Source organism: Metarhizium robertsii (genome assembly GCF_000187425.2).
Source record: "Metarhizium robertsii ARSEF 23 chromosome Unknown MAA_Scf_7, whole genome shotgun sequence".
Classification (NCBI taxonomy): domain Eukaryota; kingdom Fungi; phylum Ascomycota; class Sordariomycetes; order Hypocreales; family Clavicipitaceae; genus Metarhizium; species Metarhizium robertsii.
Window position 1 is genome coordinate 1320395 of NW_011942215.1, and position 23372 is coordinate 1343766.

Consider the following 23372-nt stretch of genomic DNA (forward strand, 5'->3'; position numbering starts at 1 on the left):
ATATCATTTCACCTCAGTATCGGGAACATTTACTCCCGCCTCACAGCACATGACGCAGGAGGCATCGGGTGGTCGTTCATGCCACCACGCCTGTCTTTGCTCTTAATGTTTTTACAAGACCCATGATTGGAGTTGATCCATTAGCAAGCTGCAAGATAGAGCCGGCAGACTGCCTCGTGGTCAAAAATGGTTGGGACTGAAGCGGGAAAGAGCCCTTAGAACTAAAACCTGAAAGATTTCCATCAATCAACTCGTAGCGCAATGTTTCAAACTGTTTTCTCCAAAGAATAAAGAAAAAAAAACACTGCGTAGCCAAATTCGTTTCGACTTTGGCTTTTTTTAAGGAATCTCCTAAAATTCAGAGTTACCGTCTTGGCAGTTACTCGGGGCAAAGAACCCCTAACAGTATGATCCCATAAGCATTCAAGTCTTTTGTATTTCGATTTGAAGATCCTAGATCGTCGGCAACTACCTAGATGGGTTAGCAAGGCATGGTTTGCGCCGGGGGAAAAGGCTTGCTGAAGGTCGTGAATAACCTAATTGACGCTTCAAAGACGAACACCAGCTTGACCTACTCCGTACTAGGTGCCTCAGGTAGGTTGAGCCTGCTGTATGCTAGCAGACTTAGTGTCTGGTATGTACGGAGTACAGCTGCTCCTTCAATGTTGCTCCACACCAGACAGCATAACAACAGACCCAGGGGTAACCTGATTGCCAGCCCCTTGTTTCGTATCAGTACCATGATGACTTTAGAGAGTACTACCAAGCTCAAGTACCGTCTAGTAGTTACAGGCCTTATGGGGTCATTGCCATGCTTTGCAATTTGCTTTTGTCTCGCGTTCAAAGCCTTGTCGCGATCGTTTTTGGCCATCTGTCATTCTCTCTGCACCAGTCAAATATTGAACCATTGTTTTCTCTACCGAGTTCCAAGCCAGAGCAAAGATGAGCCAGGTCAAGAACCTGCGAGCCATGTTTGAAAACAAAGGCGATACAAGCCCGCCTGACAGAGGGAGATCTCCAGGCATCACGCCCAGTAGGCATATCGGAAGTAAGTCCCGGGGAAGGGGGGGTTTGGTTTATCGAAGTTGTTCTTCAGCCTCAGCCTGATCGACTGTGCTGTACCTGTTACTTTCACGGTCATATGCTCGCCTAAGCAGAAGTCCCTGTTTGCCATGCCAAAGCCAGGCTTGAGGTTGTTAGAGGAACGCTTGCCCTTTTAGCAATGTCACCAAGTTATTGAGGGGCTTATTATGGATTTAAGCTGATTTATGCTTTCGTGATGCAGACGCCAGCTCCAATGGCTCGCCGCGGCCGCTCTCCAAGGTTCGCACAAACTTTGTTGCAATTGAAAAGGACGGCCGCATGGGTTTAAGAAGAGATCACAGCGGCGAATCGAGCTTGTCGAGAAGACGAATGAGTACCGAAACTGCAGACACCGAATTCAACAGCAACTATCTTGAGAATCCCAATACAGTACCATCAGACGACGTGAGTAAAGCTTCACGTCGCAACATCGCCAGCGAGACTATCCCCGAATCTCCGAGAACAATGTCCCACGAACAGGCTGGGGTTTCTGTAGACGCAGGCTCACAACTGGACAAAGCGCACATGGAAGTCAAAATGAAGTTGGGTTCGCCTCCACACCTCCAGAGCGAAGAAAGAGGAACAGGCTCCGCGGGAAACGCAGGATTAAATTCTGTCTCGGCTACGAATCGCTCCCACGGCATCAAGCACAATGGACATCTCTCTGTTCAAGCCAAAATGATGACGACAGGGCCGACGAAAGGTTTCAGTGCAACTTCTGCTGCAAGACCCGAATCAAGGGCGAATAATAGAGGCCTCAAAATCAGCACGTTATCTGCTGATAAGACCCAGAAAGCCAATACCGGGGCAACTTCATCCACCAAAGCGAGAACGGTTCCATCAGGGGTTGTAGCCAAAAGCCAACCTGTCAAGACAAAGAGCCAGAATGATGCGGGTTTTATCAAGCCGAAGCCAAAATCACCCACCAAGCAAGTTCAAATGCCATCATCACTCACCGCACCGACAGCTTCTTCGGTATCGAAAGTTCACGTACCTCGTCGGCCTCTTTCCCGCCAATCCGGAACTCAAAATAACCCAGCACAACCCAGTATTCGACCAAATATGTCAAATTCTACGGCTTCACACTCTTTCATCAAGGGGCAAGTCTCCTCTTCGTCTAGGTCCCGACCGAGTCTCGGGCCTCCTCCAAACAAACAGTCGCAAGTTACGGCCAGTAACAAAAAGCAGAGCAATGTCGATGAAGGATTCTTAGCACGTATGATGCGCCCTACACAGTCATCGTCTTCCAAAGCCACTGATAAAGCTCCGGTCACTCCACCAAAAAGAACGGCCCAGAGACCGGTGAGTGGTGAGAATGGGAATCAGGCACTCCTAAGGTCGGCGAGCAGTAGGGGCCTTCATGGTAAAAGGATCCCAGTGCCTGCATCATTGCAGTCAACCTCCGCGCCACTAGCTGGTCCTACTGATGAACCTGACCCCCCCGAATCTGAGGAAGAATGCAACGAACTTCATATTGACACCAATAATCGATCGGAAATAGCAAATGCAGACAAAGAGGCCAGGTCTCCTCCAAATCCTGCCACCAAGTACACAATCGAGGAGAAGGGCGCGTCAGCTGTTCCAGAAGGACCGAAAAGATTTGAAGCCCTGATCACTGGTTCGACTTGCAACACGAGGAATGATCTTGTCCACAACAGTCAGTTACGAGAGGAAGCTGACGATTCCAAGGCTTCCGTTGCCGCAGGGCCCACACCACTGGTTGAGCTGATGGAAGCTTCTAGTTCTGTTGGCAGCGACGAGATAGCTAGCAAGGATAAACGGCCTGGTGCAATTGAGGAGGTTGATGATGCGGCTCCAGAAGCCACGAGTAAGCAGCAAAACTGCAAGGCTGACCAAGTGTCAGAGACGAAAGAAATACCTCAAGGTCCAGCTGGGGATAGTCTGGCCAACGAGGAGCCTGTGACTGCTGAGGGTCATGAGAGTAGTGATCCAGTCGAGATGGATCTCGCTGCGCAACATACCCCTGAAACTTGTACTTCGCCGTTTGATGTCAACCAGCCATATGAACAGAGCATTCAACAAGTGATTCAAAGTACTCGAAACCACCTTGTACCAGAAATAAACAGCCCTTCACCTTTGGAGATCATACAGACCGATCTTGGCGGCGATAAACCCGACGGTATCCCTAAAATGGAAGCTGTTTCGGATGAACAGAAGCAACCTACGGTTCAAGGCCATGAGGGCACGGCAGAGGTGGCTCTGGAAACAGAACATGCTTGAACCTCTCCGAGCAGCAATCCTGAAAGCACGGATGTGCAGGTGCACGGTCACGTAGCGGGTGCATGGGCAAGTTGATTGATACGTGGTCGTCGACCCTGTCCATTGTCAATTCTTGGTTTTTCTTCCCTTATTCATTGCTTGGGCGGCGCAATTTAGTTGGGATTGTTTAGATTTAGCAGAACAGATACCTTGCATAGCTGCACAATTAAGCATTTTATTTGAAAGTGGCAGCCAAGAGTGGTCCGATGTGACATGTACGTGCTGTAATTGCATCCAACTACCAAGGGGCGACCATTTTTGGTTCTAATTATATGAGAGAGATCTGCGAAACGAGCGAGGAAGCTGCCAATATGCTCAACAAAAAATGCATGTCCAGTCTCGTCTAACACCGTCATGATATCCTACAGATCAGCAAACCGCCTACCTTCCTTGCCAATGCTTCCCTCGCTTCCAGGACTCCCCTTGATGTGGCCACGAACATGCACTCCCCTAAATTTAGACCCGGAACTACACCACCCTTCAATTTCGCTGGAAATCCTCTTGTCAATCTTCCCAACTCCTTAATATCGGCAGTCATCAACCTGGAGGGCTTGCTGATCATAGTTGCTTTCGACAACACCGGTTTCCCATCCCAGTACTTGAGGCCCAGCCATATCCTCATCTTGGCTACGTTGGCAGTTGTGACCCTCTCTGGTGGTTGTGAAATCATTTGCTCTGCAGTAGGGGGCTGGGGACCGGATCGGTAAACGGACGAGAAGAAGCCTGAGCGGTGAAGAGCGAGCGCGAGGTGTAGGTTGTATTTGTTGTTGGAGATGGACGTGAGGCCTAGGCGGGCTTTGGATGCATTTTGGAGGTGGGAGCACATGTGCGCTATATTGAGAACGGAGGGCATGTTGATGCTGATTTAACGACTCGATGGTTCGAAATGTAAGGGACTGACTGCCGACTGGACAGAAATCAAGCCTCGCAGATTCTGGGACAAGTCCGACTTCAATGGTTGCTAGGCCCTTTAAAAATTAATGTTAGCATGACGACCAAAGTACAATATGAGAGGGACACAAACAGATTCGGGAATGGGCCTTGGTCGCTAACGACTGATTTAGCGGTAGGAATTAATGGCGTTGGCATAAGCTAACATGCAACCGTGCTTGGAAATCAAGGGCTCGCATAATCATTCAAAGGATCACTGTGTTATCGTCAGGTCGAATCCTGGGGTAAAAAATTAAGGGATGACTAAGCCACACATTTTGTAGGAGCATGCCCCTGGAGCACCGGACTTTCTTTAACCAGACTCTACAATAGAGAAGGGAAAGTGCTAGCAGCAATTTTTCCGCCATAGATGCACTAACTTGTCCATGCTCCGAACGTTGATACTCTATCGACCAATTGATCTGCATACCTGTTCAATTGCCCATGTACCGACCTGGGTATCGATATGGTATTTTACCCTTCATCTACATAGATTTTTCCATCGCTACGCTGCCGAATAAACCGGGTACATTTAAGTACCTAGGTACTAGGTACCTACCTACTTAAGTATATCTAGTAGTACTACCTAGGTAGATACTTTAGTATCTGCCCTATTGTGTATTTCGGCAGATCGACGACGAACGAAGCTAGCCACTGTGATTCTTTTAGCAAGTCAGTAGGTATGCTGGGCTAAACATACTTTCTGACCTCGATCTGCTCAGCAACGAGGTTCTTACTATCCTGTCTGCGACTTTCAATTCATTGTCCGTGATTATATTTCACGCTCAAAGGAGTGAATATGTATTAGGTTTCCAGCGCCAATGCTTTGCCGAAAAGCGTCTGCGTATTGCTCTGACAGGTGGCATGACCCGATACGCAAGGGGAATTCAAGTAATGAACAGATAACATATGAACGATCATAAAAGGAGTTAGAGGATATACCATGATGGGAAAGGAAAGAAAGGGCGGCTTTGAAGGCCTTTACACGCTGCGCATCACATTATGGGGATGTAAACTCGCTGCGTAGATATAAGTATTTATGATACCGGAAAATTTTTATTATGTTGTTCATGGGTTTAAATCTAGTTCAAACCTAAGATCCCGGCTGCCGTGGAAAACAGAGGCTTCCTATATCGATATCCAAAAATCAAGAATGCAGCGGCGACAGGACCTGTGATGCACGCAGCAAATACCCGCATAAGTATTCGACCCTGGTGGTCGCTCTGCCTCACAATATCGCTGTAACCTTGGTTACTGAAGCTGACTCTAGAGTATTTCGTTTGCCAACCAAAGTTTGGAAAGTTAACACTCATAAACTCCTCCAAGAATTTCCGCAGTCTATAACGCATGGATAGCACCGAAGACCTCATTTCAACATAGTTTTGCAAGGCCAGTTCGTTGATAGCATATGCGTCTGGTGCACGAATACCCGAATACTCCGCCAATGCCTCAGCCCTCGAAGACATAGACATGGGAGATGATTTGTGACCCTCGGCAAGGGAAGTGTTGTTCTCAAGCATCTCGTTATGCTTGTCGAATATGGAGAAAAGGATACGAACATCTTCCATTCCCGCGTTCATGCCTTGTCCGTAAAAAGGCACCATTGCGTGGGCGGCGTCTCCAACGATGACCCCAGAGGAGCTGTAGTGATACGGACGACATTTAAGGCTGATTAGTGGTAGATGGGGGTTTGACTGAAACGATGATATGAGGCTTTCTCTGGGAATGAGGTCGGTTACTCCTGGAAAATTTTGGTCAAAGAAAGACGGAAGTTGAGCTGGGTTGTTTTCCAATTCAGCAAACTGCTTGCTAGGAAGGAAGAGGGTGCTTGTAAACGATCCATCCTGTGGTGCTCAACTTAGCATGCACATGTCGAATCAAGGGTGGGAGCGTAAACACCCTTACCTCACTTGGGATAGCAATAAACATGAAGTCCCGACCCGGCCAAATATGTAAATGGTTTTGTGAGATCTGAAATTTTGCCCCATTCTGCCCGTGTGATAGCGCTTCCTGCGGCTCGATGCGGAACTCGCACCAAAGGGTATCGATGTATTCCTGTTGATAATCCATTCTCGTAAACTTCATCATGTGGTACCTCACTGCGGAATGGGCTCCGTCGGCACCAATCATGAGATCGAACGAAATCTCAATTTCCCTTGGGCGACCATTAGGGGATACATCTACGTCGCGGGCTTCGAACCAAGCTCGCCGCGCGCGAAAATCAGCTCCAGTCAGCTTGTGGTTGAAAAACAATTTGACGTTCGGCATGGAGTCTAGGACGTTAAGAAGTTTCTCGTTTAGTCCGGATCTATCAATGGCATATATGGCCTTTATCTAGTGTCAGTATACGAGACGGTCAACGAATCAGAGGCCAGGAGCTGAGTCTTTCACATACACGCCCTTTTGCATCGTAGTCTTGAGCATGTTCATAGAGATCGCCCAATGGACTCTTGCCGTGGATCATGCGACCTCGCATTGGAATAGTGCCGGTCATTACTGTTTTTAGTAGACTGGGATGGCCGGCACTCCGCATTGCGTTGATGCCACGTTCTGATATCGCCAAGTTGATTGACTTTGTGAAGTTCAAGGGAATTGTTCCGGGATTGCGCAAATCTTCATTTTTGTTAGATTCTAAAGTACTTCACAAACACTAGTGAAGAAGTTGGGTAGTTGCCACCTCGTCGAGGGCGGAAATGGGTGGGATAGAAGCGGCGGAGAAGAGAGCAGCAGCAGGAATCGCAGCAAGAAGGGAAAGAGGAAGGAGCAGACAAAGTTAAGATGGAAGTGAGAGTACTCTGTCCATCATTCTTCTCTGGACAACTTGAAAGACCGGGACTGGAGGGCAGGCTTGCAGGGACCGATTAACGCTAGACGCAAAATGAGAGAGAGAACAAGAAACATGAAAGCGTGACATATGACTCAGAAGAAACACGGACATAGTTTTATATGTTCAGATCCGAAGAAGTCTTACCTGGGCGTAGTTCATAGACCTCAACTTCATGACCACGCTGAGCGGCAAATAAAGCAGCCAGAGAGCCGACAGGCCCAGCCCCAACGACGACTGTCTTCTGTGTAACAGACATGATTAAGGGATTGGTTTCCCGGTGAGGAATTGTCAATGATTGAAGACAATACAGCTATCCGGGCTGAAGCAGTGCTATGAGACGTTCATCCAAAGAGCTTCGAAAGACAACTTGTCGCCGACAACCGGATGGCTTGATTCATTTTTAGCGCCTGGCCGACTGCCTGCCCTGCCTTTCCGGCTAGGACCCACTATTCCACTTTCCAGTCCTCGGGCTCGCACTCAAGTCGCCTGTACCAGCATCTCCGGTGACAATTTGCAATGGGCAATAGGTACCTTGGTAGCCGGGTAGATTCCTAGCGTTGAAGAGCTTTGAAAAGGCGGGACAAAGACTGTTAATATAATTCCAAGCGTCCGGGACGTAGTCATCCTAAACACAGCGCGCTTGCCCTGTTGTATCAAATTTTGTCTGGTTGCTGCCAGAAAACTTGCTGTCACTAAAAAATGGCGTGGCTAGAGGCTATTGACTTTTCTGTGCAGTTGCTTACAGGCCCTCTTCAACCTAGTTGTGACCTTTACATCAACACTAATGTTTGCTCACGGGCAAAATGGCAAAATGGTGTTTGGCTTTGCTCAAGGCTTCCACAGAGCCATTGAGCTTGATATTCGTCTCGGCACTAGGAAAAGGTGATGTTGAGCTCCCGCTCCCGTTCCCGTTTCTGCTTCCGCCATTTTCCTGACCCAATGTTACATAATCTCAATCAGTGATAATCGTCAATCGATCTTGGGCCAGGCGGGGCGCTCGCTCGCTAACTGGGGGTGGTTGCCTCCAGAGGCCGAAATAATTTTTTTGTCTTTATCACGCACTGTACATAGTCTTCATCCAGCCCCACTCCGTGCCTCCAGACAGAAATAGAGTCACGCTGCTCTACTACGTTTGCATTTGATCACAACATCGCCTCTCACAGGCACTCACTCGTTACCAAATTGTCAATCGACTCATTTGAACGTCGCCATTCATTCAATGATGGCATCTGAACCACCGCTGAAGAAGAAGTGTTTAGGTGTTGACTGCGAGAACAACGCTGGGTCCTTGCAATGCCCGACCTGCATCAAGCTTGGTATGAAGGACAGCTTTTTCTGTTCTCAAGACTGCTTTAAGAAAAATTGGGTATGAACCAAACTGCACTGCACTTCAATTATTGAATCTTCTTATAAGCTATACACGCTCGTGGAAAGTCCGACCAGGACTTGCCGCATGTCTCTACATTCGATATTGATTCAATTATAGAGCAACCACAAGAGTGTGCACAAGGCCCAAAGTAATATCCTCCACCACCTGATCGCTCCGAAAGCAATCTCACAAGAACCAGCTACAGGGTTTTATAATCCATTCCCGAGTTTCCCCTTTTCTGGACCGCTTCGGCCTGTCTATCCTCTCTCCGAGCATCGTACCGTTCCCAAATCCATTCCCCACCCCGTGTGGTGGCAAGATGGAAATCCAAGATACAGCCGATCTTTGACGAATCGAAACAAGATTGAAATACTCGATGCGAAGGGGCAAGAAGCAATGAGAAAAAGTTGTCGCTTAGCTCGGGAAGTACTTGATATCGCGGCGGCTGCCGCCAAACCTGGTGTTACAACTGACTACATTGACGAGGTGGTTCACAAAGCGTGTATCGAGAGAAGTGTGAGTTAAAATTCTGCCTCGGCAGTTTTGTTCCAATCACTGACTCTCAGCCCCTTGTCAACTTGATGTGTGCGGCAGCTGGTATATTTGATAGAGCTGACAGATGACGAACAGTCTTATCCATCCCCGCTGAACTATAACCACTTCCCCAAGTCATGCTGTACCTCAGTGAACGAAGTTATTTGCCACGGAATTCCTGACCAGCGAATCCTTATTGATGGAGACATTCTCAATATCGATATTTCGCTCTTCCACGAAGGCTACCATGCTGATCTGAACGAAACATACTACATCGGCGACAGGGCCAAGGCAGACCCTGACAATGTACGAGTTGTCGAAGCAGCTCGGGAATGCCTTGAGGAGGCCATTAAGGCCGTCAAGCCTGGTGTTCTCATCCGCGAGTTTGGCAACATTATCGAAAAGCATGCGAAAAAGAAAAATTGCAGCGTCATTAGGACCTACTGCGGACACGGCATTAACAAGCTTTTCCACTGCGCCCCTAATGTGCCTCACTATGCCAAAAACAAGGCCATTGGCGAATGTAAACCCGGCATGACCTTTACCATTGAACCGATGATTGCGCTCGGCAAGTATCGTGATATAACTTGGCCGGACAATTGGACCAGCACGACCATCGATGGGAAACGAACTGCTCAATTCGGTATGCACATATATTCGACTCGACTGTTCGTTTCGACTAATTGCTTTTCTAGAGCACACTCTCTTGGTTACGGAAGATGGAGTTGAGATATTGACGGCGAGGAGGGATGACTCGCCTGGTGGTGCATTGCCCATGCCAATGCCAGAAGTATCAAATGGGAAGGCTGCGGATGCTTGAAAAAAGTAAAACACGGTCTCCTGATATTACATAGGTGTTGGGGATTTCTGTGCTTGCTCGAGGATGCTGGTTAGCATGAAGTATTGGAATCTTCTGAAGACAGAAGCTCATATAAACTTGTACTTGTACTTGACACCCAATGGACCAACCGGTGGGAAGTAGCTTTAGGCGCTTTATGCTACAGCTTGAGAACTGTGATGGCAGGTATTAAATAATGGGTTTCCTACTAGTCTCGTTGTTTGTGTTTGCTCGGGGCAAGCGATGAGACAGTTATGGCGCTAGGGGTGCGGTATTACTGCAGTCTCTCCGGGGCTTCTACGCAATAATCGTTGTTCCGGGTGCCAGAGAGCAGTGATACGCCTCGATTGAGATGTACACAGGTGGTTTACATGCCTGGGCGCTCAAAGTACTGAAGAGTTAGCGCTTGTCTGCTTCATGAGTATATCCATACCAATGGAGGCCTTGGTTGCACTGGACCAAGTACAATAACGTGACGTTAAAACGAGTGACCGATCGTCGGATTCCAGTGTCATCAAGCATAGCGGCCTAAAGGACGGGCCGGGCGACAGCTCCCACTCATCCGAAAGCTCCACTCCATGTCCGTGATTGATCACCTTGAACCAGCAAAACCTTGACCTGGGTACTCCGTAGTTGGCAGCTTGACGCCCGCCACCGATTTCAGCATGCTTGGGCACGTATGTATGGTTTGAAGCACAGACCACGCGGCTCCCGCCACCCACGAAGACAGCCTCGGGGACAAGCTGCAAATTGCCAAATTGGCGCTCACCCGCCACCAGCCGTCGCTAACAACCACGCCTTCACAGTGATGGACCTCAACCCGCCCGTTCCACAACAAATTCTCGCATAACGCAAACTCCTTTCTCGCGACCCCAGCTTCCTCAACCATTCGCTGCGCCGGCAAAACTGCTTCTTTCTCGGCTCCGAAGCTCAGAAAGTTCTTCAGGCACTCCTTTTCGGCATCTAACGTGTCCGCACGCCAGGCTATTTCAGTATCTAGCATTTGCTCCTGCGCTGTCCCCTTTCCCACCCCGATCCAATCCTTCGTGGCACGATTCATACAGCAAAATTAGACGCCGGTATTTGCGCTCGCAGCCTACGCTGTTCTCTGTATACAAAGTTCAGCCCCTATCTAAGCCCCAAGTGCCGTCATGATGTCCGGAGAGGCTTGGTTGTACCTGCTGGCTGTGTTGATCAACGCGGTCAACCTTTTCCTCCAGGTCTTCTTCACTATCATGTATAGCGATCTGGAATGGTATGTTGCGATCATCTCCCACTTTCACGTTGAAGAGTCAGAGCACTGGCGATATCGTTTGAATGCTATTATCAATTTCGGCGTAATGTAGACTGACAAACATCAAAGTGATTACATCAACCCAATCGAGCTCTGCAACCGCTTAAACGCCTATATTATTCCCGAAGCTGCCGTACATGGATTTTTGACTTTTCTGTTCCTTATCAATGGCTATTGGCTGGCACTTATCCTAAACTTGCCCCTGCTTGCCTGGAATGCCAAAAAGTGAGACTTCTGGATTGTGTAACGCGTGGGGTTTTGCCGGCTAACAAATTACGCAGGATTGTTGATAACACCCATTTGTTGGACGCTACAGAAATCTTCCGGAAGCTGAACATTCACAAGAAGGTTCGTATCGTTAATTTTGAATGCCCTCTGACTTTGATACTAACAATCGGCACAAACAGGAGTCGTTCGCCAAGTTGGCTTTTCACCTTGTTATGTTCTTCTTTTACCTGTACAGCATGATTGTGGCGCTTATCCGAGATGAATCATCCTAATCTAAACCTTGTCATCGATATCGAGTGAAGGTATAAGTCGGCATTACATATGGCTGGAGTAAAATAACGCTCTCCTGTTCTTGGTTGAAATCCCTCGCCTCGGAATTTCCACATTGTATGCGCAGTAATTGAAGTTGCGCAGGGTGGCTTTTTTAAGTGTACGACGAGAGATGGCAGGAAGGAATAAAGATATGAGTTTTAAGAGACGAATTTTCAACTCTCTTTGGTTTACAGATGCCTGTTGGCACTACGGCGTTTGTTTGGGAGGGGCTTTCTCGTATGGTAATATCTGTAGATGTCTCACGCCTCTTTGCTTTAGCTTCCTCGCTGCCCCATGGGGTTGTGCGAATGCTTAATTGGTATACCTCGATTTTTCGGGAATAACATCAATAAGTAACTTTACAATAAGACACATTTCGTGCTTTAGACCAAACTCTGTGAATGGCGAAAGGCAGACAAGCAAGACCTATGTTCGCGTCACGTGACCGACCGCTCACTCAATCCCTTATCCAGTCCAGTGCCTGAATGCGAACACCTGAACTCCCGCCTTCGTTTATAACCAAAAGAACTACATTCGACTTCCTGAATAGCCAATATGACCGACTTTGGCGAATATCCGCCAAATATGGCCCCAGAAGATGCATTCGTCGCCCAACAACAACAGACTGCAAAGGATCACGCAGTAGTTCCTTATTCGCGTGAAAGCCTAGCACTTTCCCCAGCTGGTCCTGCAAATTCATTGAGGGATGATCCAACTGCTCTCAAGCGCAAAAATCTACTAACAGGCCATGCGGATGAGACATTCTTGAGTGAGCACACATTTCGAAGCAAACACAGGGCGATAGAGAGAAATGGAGGATTGGAACGAGAGTATCAAAATAGTGCCACACTGAAGGCGGAAGCAGTGCGATTACGAGCCACACGAGAAAACAAAGGGGATGCTACAGTAGTGGAAGGAGCTGGATCCTACATTGGGCCCTGGGCCAAGTACAATCGTGCCAAGTGCGACGGGATTGATGACGATGAAGAACTTCGCAGCGATGAGGAGTATGAGGTCGTGGACGGTGAAGGGGATGACAACAGCGACGTGGTGGAGAGCGGGACGATACTTCAAGCGCCAGAGGTAGCGCTCGCGCGACGAAAGGAAGTCGCAGAGCTCGGGGACGAAACGACCACCTTTCATGGCTCTGAACAGTACGACTACCAAGGGAGATCATACATGCACGTCCCCCGAGATTTAGATGTCGATCTGCACAAAGAAAATGGCAGCGCGACCAACTACATACCCAAGAAGCAGATTTTTTCTTGGAAAGACCACGCAAAAGCCGTCACTGCGTTGCGCTTCTTTCCCGGTTCAGGACATCTATTACTCTCCGCCAGTGCCGACGCCACTGTCAGAATTCGAGACGTTTATCACGACAGAATGCTATTGCGAACGTACTCAGGCCACTCCAAGGCAATTTCAGACGTTTGTTTCAACTCTTCCGGTACACAATTTCTCTCTGCCTCCTACGACCGAATGATGAAGCTCTGGGACACAGAAACCGGCGTGTGTATCAGCAAGTTCACCACGGGCAAGACCCCTCACGTTATCAAGTTCAACCCCGACCCAGAACATTCCGACGAATTTTTGGCGGGGATGTCGGACAAGAAAATCGTCCAATTTGACGTGCGAACACCCAATGAAATCGTCCAAGAGTACGACCATCATCTTGCTGCAATCAATACGATTACTTTTGTGGATCAGAACCGTCGTTTTATGACCACCTCAGATGACAAGTCTCTCCGTGCATGGGACTACAATATTCCTGTACCAATCAAATACGTTGCCGAACCGGACATGTATCCTATGACGAACGCGGCTCCTCACCCTAGCGGGAAATACGTCGCATACCAGAGCTCTGATAATCAGATCCTCGTATACGGGGCCAATGATAAGTTTCGCCAAAATCGGAAAAAAAGTTATAGGGGCCATAATAACGCTGGGCTGGCCATAGACCTGGACTGCAGTCCGGACGGACAATTCCTAGCATCAGGTGACTCAGGTGGCTTTGTATGCTTCTGGGATTGGAAGACGTGCAAAATGTATCACAAAATCAAGAGTGGCAATCAAGCCGTGACATGCGTGAAGTGGCATCCGCAGGAGACTAGTAAAATTGTGTCGGCGGGAATGGACGGTGAAATTCGATATTGGGATTAACGCATTTACAAGGGCAATTGTGTAGTGGGTGTTTTGTATTCGGTCAAGCATGGCAAGGCGTTCTATAGGGATATTCATAGTATGAAAGCCTATCAAAGTTTACCACTCCCTCAACGGACTATGCTGAGAGTATCTGGAACCCACTAGGAAGACATCTGCAGGCAGAATTAACTTGAAAGAACGCTTCCTCTCCATCTATCTCGCGGACCTGATCGGACTGCATTCAGAGCTGAAGCAGTTTGTCTTACGGGCAGTGAATCCTTCAACAACCACCAAGATACTAAAAATGAACTTTGGCATTACATTCAGTGAAGATTGTGAAGTCACCATCTATTGACTTCCCATAGGGCAGTTGAGTGATTAATAATAGCAAGGAGTGAGAAAGTAGATACAATATTTCGCCGCTTACTTGGCTTCGGCGGTCTCACCGCATGCATTCTTTTGTGACATCAAGGTGTTGAATGACATTCTCGCCCCCTTGATACCGACTATTTACGAACATCGCAAGAATTCCTTTTATATATGGCGAATGGGTCCGTGACTGGCCTTCCTGGTAATAAGAAAATGCCTCCAACCTTCATTTTCTAATGCCGTTTCAATGTCGTGGATTGAACCGACACCCAAGATCATGTTCGCAGTATCAAGAAAACGAACACAGCTATGCCTGGGCAAGGTAAAGGGCACACGAAGACCGTAATACAGGCGCTAACAAATCCCTTGGAGTCATTAATAACAAGAGATTGAAAGCCTCATAGAACCCAAATTCGCCCCTGAATTATTGAGATTCCTATAGCCATTTGGATGTTGGATGGGTTCCCAAGGCAAATCTAAACACCTTACCCCGCGAACAGAACAAGGAAGGTCGCTCCTAGTAGCTTAAAGGATTTTTAGCTTGGATTCGGCAACATTCGTTTCCAATAGGGGAGTATAGTGTCGGGTATCCCTTTACCTACACATTCTTTCGCTCTTCCGTGGGGTTGGACGGGCGTCTCAATGTGTCATTTCCGTGCAATACATTCATAGCTCGCTTCCCAAGGGTGAGAGATACACAGCGGCCTCTCTGATGGCCAAGGTTCTCGGCTTCTCACATCCGCCTTGTATTGCTGGCAAATATCATGATTGTAACTGGCTATTCAATGAACTGATCCCTTCATGCCTGGTGTCTCCAACAAGTCTAGATGAAACGAGGATAATGCCCCGTTACATGTTTGCGCCCTGATCTCGTGAATGACGGGCTGGATCACACACAATATTCAAGTTGCCAGCTCCTGTTTGGGGTGCTCTGTACGGGGTACTGAGGGAAAATGACCGTGGACTAATGAGGCTAGGGAAGACGTCGTTCAACAGTCTGTTGGAAAGCGTGGTAGGACACTGACAGCCTAAAGAGGTGAAAGGGCTGCCTCTGGCTGCCTCTGTTGATAGTACATATTCTATAAGGTCGGTTCACAGGATGCTTCTTGTCGCGGTTGGAAGATATGGATCCATTGAATAATGAAAGAGGTCCTTGGTTTGGGTCCTTCTAGCTAGTAAATCTGAGGCCCCTTAAATAGTTGGTGAGGGCTCTCTTACCAGCTGGCATGGCATTCTGCGGCGTTTACGCTGGGTTATTCATTCCACTCATTATTCAGGGGCTCAGGTGACAGTTACTGATCAGAGCTTTTGATGGCTTCTATTGTAATACGCGTTGATACTTCTGCTAATGTGGTAACGTCACTGCTCCCGTTGCCCATATTGCTGATGCTGCTGCTACTACAACTACTACTACTATTACTACTAATATAAAGAAATGTAAGCTGCCTGCCGACTTTGACGAAATTTAGGCTCATCTGGAAGCTCGCAGTAGAGCCACTGCAGTTGAGGCTTGAGGCTAGGCTTGGCCGAAGTCGTTGAATTTGATCAGCTTAGTCGGGCGGCTGGCTAATTTGGAAGCTTTTAATTGGCAAGCTTCTGACAAGTTGATGTGCTTTCAACCTCCTTCTGCCTTGGAAGCCCTGAAGTTAAATTAGGGTTCCTGCCGGGCTCATTGCCAAGCTGTCTGTATTTGGATTGCTGATTGCCACGATCTTCCTTAGCCCTACGCATAGACGCCGATCTGAGGCTTCGGTATCTTGCTGGTCTAATTGCTACTGCAGATATTGTTCCCGGTTGCCAAGCCAGTTGCACTTGTGGCTGCTTTTAATATCTTAGCAGATGCCAAATGTTTGCCCCTGCTGCTCTTTGTGATAGAGCCTATCCAGAGGGTTCATCTCAATAGCGCCGTGAGTGCCACAACCGGATTGGATGCTTTGGCCGGAAGGCTATTAAGATCTTCAGATTGAGCCCTGGGGTCAGATTGAGTGTTGCCGTTGGAGGAAATGAAGAAAAAGATGGCTGCCGATGGATTGGCCGCGACAGACCTGCGGCAGCTACTGAATTGAGGGAGAGAGGCGAAGAGAAGAGACGAGAAGAAAAGAGAAGAGAAGAGAAGAAGAGTGACTGCAGAAGGAGGTCTGCAGTAACCGTCGAATCGAAGCTACTCAAGTATTTGCAGCTACTGACGGATTTGGCCGGACGGAATGAAGGCCTGCTGGCCATAAGGACAATCCTGCAGCTTCCTACGCCTGAGAAAGTCCCCAGTAGCTACGACACTGCTGGGAGATCTATGGCAGAGGCCTTCTATTGAATTGATAGCTGCATCCTGAGGGTTTGTAGCAGCTATTGATGGACTCGGCCGGATTGAATTCGAGGCTTTCGGCCGCAATGGGCAGCTAGACCGGCACTGCGGACATCTCAGACAAGCTGGCTTGGACCAAACGCTGGGACACCTGCATATCCAAAGGTCCTTGCCCGTCCGTGTTGTTAAGCAATCAAAGGGTGCATGAATACCTTCATTCACCCCACAATCAATACAGAAGCGTCGCAACATGACCTGTCTGTCTATCCGGAAATCAGGGTCTCGATGCCTAACGATACAGCCCCATATATCAACAAATGCTGCCTGCGGCTGCAGCATGTCAAACTTGTCTGGGGACCGAACTCGAAAGCATATATAGCATTCAAAGTTTCCAGGTCGGAAGTCATGACCTTTTTCGCTCGGCCGGTGCTGTGGAAATTCCTTGGCAGCTCGCATCACAAACTGAGCCTTGTCTGTTGTTGTCGACATTTTCTGCGGGTCGACGGTTCGCTGGAAATATCGATTCATTGTGGAGAGGTAGATGAGTGACTGGTAGTCCAAGTTAGAGAAGACGATATGCTGAAGCTCGTGAGGAAGCCGTTCGATAATAGATGGCATATTGACAGTTGTACGCCAATGATGCCTTGCGAGGTTGGAAGAGCTTGCCGAGTTCCGCTCAAAGGAGTGTTTCGGCCTTCTTGCTCCTGCTACCAGCATGTTGAATATTAAACAACGTTGACTCGAGTTCTTTTTCTCGACGGACTGTTAAGCCTTCACAGGATGTTGGCCTGCACTTATTCTTTGACAAATGCCGGCAATCGCTTATAAGGCGGCCAGGTAGAAGAAGGGCTCTACAACGACGGACGAGGGCCAGCACCAAGGGCGACGTAGAGCATCCGGAGTCAAAGGAAAGGCAACGGGGGGCAAGGGAGCCTCGGTAGATTCCTCGTAGCTCTCTCTGTTGGCTGTGACTTTCTGGGTCGAGTTCGGTTCAGTTTACATGTCTGGGCTCGACTAGACGCAAAGGCAAAGGCAAACGAAGGCGTAGTTGTGAAGTTTTGGCCGACGAAATGCAGCAGATACAAAGCTTGCTTGTTCGGTGGCATAACCGCTACTACTCCGTCCTAGTATTACCATGTATTCTCGAGCTTCCTCTCACCCCTTTTGGGAGTATTTCTCTACTGATACAGATACTCCACCAATGAAGGGCAGACGCACGAAGGTACCAGTGGCTGCTCGAGTCGTCTGCCCGGCCTCTGTGTGACATGCCGGTAGTTGAAGGCAGGAGCATTTTTGGGCAATAATGAACCCCAGACAGCGGAGGCTGGGACAATAGGTTCTCTGAATGTGGATGCCACCAAAAGAGTCGGGCGAGCCAGCAATGTATCAGGAATGACAGGTCATGTGTTGGCGGCGCGCATGGGCGGTGACATCTCGTGAAGACAGAACACAGTTATATGCAGCCACACATGTCAATGGTAGTGCCTCTGTTGTGCGAGGATTTTGTCCTCCTCACGCGCTTGGTGAGCGCCGTGTGTTCCAGGAATTACTACTACAATACTCCGTAGAGCCAGCCTTACTCCTTTCAACGTTAGTCGACTTGGAGTGAACAGGGGCTGCGCAAAAACCCAGAGTTGAGGGGATACTACTCCCATCTGCCGGTGGCGGGTTGCCTTTCGTCCCAGCAATTTCGTGGAAACCCAGAGGAGACATGCTGCGGATGTCGATGACGGTGACGGTTGAGGCTCGGTCGTTGTCCCTCGTGTCACCCGTTGTTTGCCAGGATTCTAATTCTAGAGGTGACCCCCAGCAAGGAACATTGAACTCCGCCCGGTGCCCAGGGTGTCATGAAGCAGCCCGCATTGCAATCTCTCGTAACCAACGAGCCGGTATGCAACCTTGGCGGGACCGCCACGAAGAGCGGCATGCACAATCTGGACGATCGAGTCGGGAGAACGGGCTCAAGCACCTCCTCGCCATGAATGAGCCTTGGTTTGCTGACTCGTGGCTGCATCGCTCACTGACTGTGCTTGAGCAATGTGGTCAAGTTGATTGGGGGCGAGGTCAGAAGAGCTGGGCCAGGAGCCTTCGAATTGGGCCTCGGGCTGCCAGACAGAGTGTTGGGTTCAAGGCAACATCGGATCAGGTTCGGCGACGGGCCATGCGCCAGCTAAACAAGTCTGGTGGGATAAAGACCAACAACCGTTGAATGCAAAATTGCGTTTCGGGTACGGAGTAAGGAATCGTTAGTTACTTGAGTCGATACTTGCGCACAGAGCACGGACAATCAATGGTTATTGTGCAGGGTGCTCCGAACTCAAGAGCAAGCATTCGATGTTGAAGTGCCGCGATCAGCGCTGGCATGGGCCATGCGCAAGAGCGCCCGCTACATGCTTTCCAGCTGTCTGAGCAGGGTCCAGGTCGTCCCGGGCTGTCAGGGGCCTAAAGACGCGGGCAGGGGTTGATCAATTTGATCTTAGGTACTCCGTACATACGGACTGCTCCGTACCAGACCCATGACTACCTATAAGTACCTAGGTCTAAGTAGGTAGCCCTAGATCGGTAAATAAGTAGTAAATACTACCCGGTTTTTATCTCTATTTTTTGTTTCGGATTATTTTTGAATTAAGGTCGATGTTTCTGACGTTCACGAGACTTCATGGAGACAGAGCCCATTGCCTTTTTTTTTTCTCCTTTTTTTCTTTAAAAAAAATAAATAAAAGTAAAAGGGCAGCGCTCAGGCATGATTTGGGCCTCGTAAATAGCGATCGTCACTTCACCAAGAGATTTGCCATGGCTATTATCTAGCCTACCAAGCTATCTTCTAGCTGGATTAAGAAAAGAGGCACAAGAAATCCGTCGGAGTGCAATGATATATGCCTCGTGTCCTCCACGGAATAGTACATGTAGGCTCCAAAGTAGCTCAGTTAACGATGGATTGGGCGCGAGGGGCGCGGGGCGCGGGGCGAGAGCCTGACACCCGTGCAAACACCTGCTAACAGGATTAATAAATGTTCACTCCGTACTCCGTACTGAGTCGACTTGTCGACTTGACAGTGATCAGTCTGGCACGATAACAAGGTAGCTGGCCAATAATGTCAGCAGTCACTGGGCCAGGCAGTCATGGAACTGAGGAAGCCAGTTTTCTAGCCTCTTCAAGTAGCTTTCCACAAGATCCGATTCATCGAATGCAAGCCATCATGAGCCGCTAGTCAAAACATGGCGATTAAGAACTTAGAAGGCATCGACCCAAAACCGGACATTAGGTACTAGGTACCTAGGTACCCAGGTAGGTAGGTTAGGTACCTAGTATCTACTTAGTACTTAAGTAAGTAGATTATGTCTGGCGCTTCCAGCATGTGGTGTATGTATATGGGCCATGGCACCGGGGTCATTATTGGATGAACCTGTGGGGAAAAGGGCCGGGGAGCCATCCCTTTCCTACTACATGTAACTTCAGAACCTGGGCAGACAGTTGGAGGAACTTGGTTGGGCCGCATCTCCGTTGAGATGAGGTCATTGAGAAGTCAATGTACTATCAGCCTACCAGAACTATCATGGCTGGAATAAGATACTACTATATATTGAAAGCATAATTGCCAGCGGTGGCCAAATACCAAGTGCATCATGTCACTGACCGTATGATGCAGCATACGTGCATCAGGCTTCTTGTGAAATGGTACGTGCTCCTCAGCCAAAAATGAAATAAGACGGGACACGCAGCCACCTGCGACAAATCGCAACATGTAATGAAATTCTGCGGCCGCTGTTGGACGTATCAACTCGTCTTGCTTCTGGGCTCCGGTGAAAGTTGAGAGCAGCCTGGGCGGCACGCCAACGGGCTTGATAGCAAAGGTGGCCAAGGCTGATCTTGAGACACTTCAATTCTCACTTTTCCGGCCCCAGGTCCATCCTATAGATAACCAAGACAGACGTCCCTTATCACCCCTTTATAAGTACTCTGTACTCCGTACTCAGTAGTCATTCTATGATTGCACCATCGCAGGCACTTGCACGTTTTCCCTGACAGAGATGTATGGAAAACTTCCAACCTTGTTGACGCAAGCCTTCGTAGATATAATTTACAAGCAAGGCCATCTGACAGAGCTTCTCCCACCTCTACCTACCACTCGGCACCCAGTAGGTATTGGCGAAGGTAGGTACCTGGTAGTCAGAGGTAGCTTCCTGTTAGCCACATCCCGTGTACAAATATTGAACGCAGAAGGTCAATACATCCCAATGTGTCCAGGACGTGTTATTGCTTCGGCAATGCAGGGTTTATTTCACAGCTCAGCGATAGTCAACAAACAGTGACAAATGCCATCAGCCACCCTGTTCCGTTCTGCTACTCCGTAGTCATGACTGTAGTCGTAGGGACTGGTGTGTGGAATTTGAACATCTCCGCTCTGACAAAGCCTTTGGCCATCCATGAACACCATCAAATAATGACGGAGAGATTTTGCGGAGCCCCACGCAGCTTCCATCCGTTCTGGCTCCCAGCTCCCCTCTACTTTATGGGATCGGAATTTACCTTATAGAGTTGAGATGTCAAATACGGAGTGACAAACAGCCACGAGAAATCGTATAGCCAGAACCGAGATTTCATCCGCTGGGCACATCACTTCTCAGGCCATTCCTTCCTCCTAGTCTCAAACAAGTATATTTCCGAAGGCTGATGGTCCGTCGCTCTCAGAAGTTCATGGGGCAGGCTGCGTTCATAGATTGCAGTCATTACTATGGCGTTCAACATTTTCCTAGCTTCCAGCACATGAATCAAGAATTTTATTAGTGGTGAATCAGAGATCCCCATTTTCTTAATTGACCGACGCATTTCACTTTCTTTCTAGCTAGGGAACCATAAAGGATGTTCATTGGCAAGCCAGTCTGTCCATCTCTGATCGGGAATGACAAGATAAACAGGGCTTCTCTTAACACCGGGTATCGCAGACTGGTAAGGTCGTTTTATCGTTTGCAAAGACTCTACAGACAGTCCATCATGATCTCAAATGTTCTCTAATAATGGATATCCTCAAGCGAGCGGGTCAGCTGGTGAGTGGTATAATGCCGAGGCGGCTGAGCTGCGGTCAGATTCGTGATTTCATTTTGGAACACAGGCTAATATGTATCACCAACGGAGGAGACAATTGTTCTTAGACGTAGACTAGAAATTTGAGCTACAACCATGCTAATTATCAGAGCATTCCCCATCCATATTTGCACGGGTATCTCACAGTACCGTACACTTAACAGGCAATCCGCATGGTCCCTCCTTTACTTCGTTTCTCTTTGGTTGTGTGGCATTTGTTGGGGAAGAGCCTGCTGCTTGTTTCTGGGTTCCGTTTCCAGACAAAGCAACCCCTTTCTCGCCATTCCTATCATGCAGTCATCCAAAGGCTTTAGAGACAGTTTGATAGAAGTTTTCACCCTGGATAGTGGCTAGCTCAAGCTCAAGAGCAGACGGCTGGCGTGATCCGTCCGCCGCCGCAAACGTACCAGCACCCCAGGGACTACCACCTCGGACCTCAGAGAGGTTAGTTAGTTGGGGGAAAGTCTTCGCGTACCCAAGAGGGACATAAATAATGCCGTGGTGGGTAAGGGTGGACATTGCTGCAATTGCCGTTGATTCCTGGCCACCACCAGGCGTGCCAGTAGACACGAAGAGTCCAGCATACTTGCCAAAGTAGCCGCCGGAAGCCCAAATACCGCCAGTTTTGTCCCAGAAGGCCTAGCTCAGACGTTAGTTTTAAGCAAACTTGAAAATTTTACTTATAGACAGCACCGTAGCTGACACCTCATATTCTTCAGGGGGTCACAAACCTTCCACTGCCCAGGGAAGTTGCCATATCGAGTAGGGATACCGAGAAGAAAGGCATCATATTTCGTCAAGATGGCTGGATCCTCGAGAGTCGGAATATCAGTTGGCTTCGGAGGAGCGTGCATCTTGCCTAGAACTTCATCGGAGAGCGTTTCAGGGATCTGGAATAAGTCGGCTGTGCCACCAGCCTTCTCAATGCCTTTCTTCTCGGCCTCGGCGAGCTGCCGAATATGGCCGTACATTGAGTACTGTTGAATGAGAGGGCTTGAGTCAGTGAATGAAACGCCCGGACGGATGCAAGAAGCAGAAGATGGTAATGATAAATAAAGGAGTGGAGGGCCAAGTGACAAGCTTCAAACAACCGTCGGCTCTTGGTGGTTTACTAAAAGTCAAACTGAGGTGAGGTACTTTGGCAGGACATACAAAGACAATGGCAATCTTCGGGGCCATGATGTTCTGTTGCAGAAACCTCGTGTATTTTGAACAGAAGGGTAGTCAAGAGATACGTGAAGGTCGATAGATTAGTAAAGCGTAAATCAAGGCGGTAGGAAAAGGATAAAGAGAGTCGGAGGACGCGGAGCTCTTATAGCCCAGAAAGCTTCGAGCTGCTTGAGCAATTCAAAGGCAATCTAACCAGACATCTCAGTGTAACATTCGCCCAACGAATCCACCTGGCAAGCATTAGCCTGATGTCAACTCCCGCACTTGGACAGGAGGTAGCTGCAACATTAGCCTTCAGAGTCGTTATGTCATGGATGTACCAGTACCTTCAAAGTTGGCTGCGGGGTGCGTTGGTATGTCAATGGGCCGAGCTGCGTCGTGCTTGCTGTCACCACTCTATGTGACGCTATTCCTCTCAAGAGCCCTGATGGAATCAAGCCAACCAAACCTTCCCAGTCATTGGCCTGGCACCTCAGCAACCAAGACCTCTGAGCACCAAGCAGTTTCGGCCAACAATGAAAATATTCCAGAGTTTTGACTTGGGATATGTCACTGGTCTACCTACCTAGTATCTAGGTACTTATGTAGTAGGTAGACCTCGGGCCACT

At 48.6% G+C, this 23372-nt stretch overlaps 7 protein-coding genes across 7 annotated transcripts; 4 read left to right on the forward strand and 3 right to left on the reverse strand.

Moving 5' to 3' along the window:
• Positions 1-942: 942 nt before the first annotated feature.
• On the forward strand, positions 943-3324 carry MAA_00572 (uncharacterized protein; the record flags this gene model as incomplete). Its single annotated transcript, XM_007818570.1, has 2 exons — positions 943-1048; positions 1286-3324. The coding sequence occupies 2 exons, from the start codon at positions 943-945 to the stop codon at positions 3322-3324; spliced, it is 2145 nt and encodes a 714-aa protein (XP_007816761.1).
• Positions 3325-3715: 391 nt separating this feature from the next.
• MAA_00571 (40S ribosomal protein S8) lies at positions 3716-4216 on the reverse strand (the record flags this gene model as incomplete). Its single annotated transcript, XM_007818569.2, has 1 exon — positions 3716-4216. The coding sequence occupies one exon, from the start codon at positions 4214-4216 to the stop codon at positions 3716-3718; it is 501 nt and encodes a 166-aa protein (XP_007816760.2).
• Positions 4217-5375: 1159 nt separating this feature from the next.
• Positions 5376-7376, reverse strand: MAA_00570 (kynurenine 3-monooxygenase; the record flags this gene model as incomplete). Its single annotated transcript, XM_007818568.2, has 4 exons — positions 5376-6137; positions 6199-6621; positions 6689-6906; positions 7265-7376. The coding sequence occupies 4 exons, from the start codon at positions 7374-7376 to the stop codon at positions 5376-5378; spliced, it is 1515 nt and encodes a 504-aa protein (XP_007816759.2).
• A 1509-nt stretch (positions 7377-8885) lies between these two features.
• MAA_00569 (methionine aminopeptidase) lies at positions 8886-9843 on the forward strand (the record flags this gene model as incomplete). Its single annotated transcript, XM_007818567.2, has 3 exons — positions 8886-9005; positions 9120-9666; positions 9719-9843. 3 exons carry the CDS (start codon positions 8886-8888, stop codon positions 9841-9843), a joined length of 792 nt encoding a protein of 263 aa, XP_007816758.2.
• Positions 9844-11015: 1172 nt separating this feature from the next.
• Positions 11016-11655, forward strand: MAA_00568 (Cornichon; the record flags this gene model as incomplete). Its single annotated transcript, XM_007818566.1, has 4 exons — positions 11016-11116; positions 11225-11380; positions 11437-11503; positions 11563-11655. The coding sequence occupies 4 exons, from the start codon at positions 11016-11018 to the stop codon at positions 11653-11655; spliced, it is 417 nt and encodes a 138-aa protein (XP_007816757.1).
• Positions 11656-12250: 595 nt separating this feature from the next.
• On the forward strand, positions 12251-13855 carry MAA_00567 (WD repeat domain-containing protein; the record flags this gene model as incomplete). The annotated part of the gene is made up of 1 exon (XM_007818565.1): positions 12251-13855. The coding sequence occupies one exon, from the start codon at positions 12251-12253 to the stop codon at positions 13853-13855; it is 1605 nt and encodes a 534-aa protein (XP_007816756.1).
• Positions 13856-21891: 8036 nt separating this feature from the next.
• MAA_00566 (quinone oxidoreductase) lies at positions 21892-22773 on the reverse strand (the record flags this gene model as incomplete). The annotated part of the gene is made up of 3 exons (XM_007818564.2): positions 21892-22233; positions 22326-22571; positions 22747-22773. The coding sequence occupies 3 exons, from the start codon at positions 22771-22773 to the stop codon at positions 21892-21894; spliced, it is 615 nt and encodes a 204-aa protein (XP_007816755.2).
• Between the last annotated feature and the right edge of the window lie 599 nt (positions 22774-23372).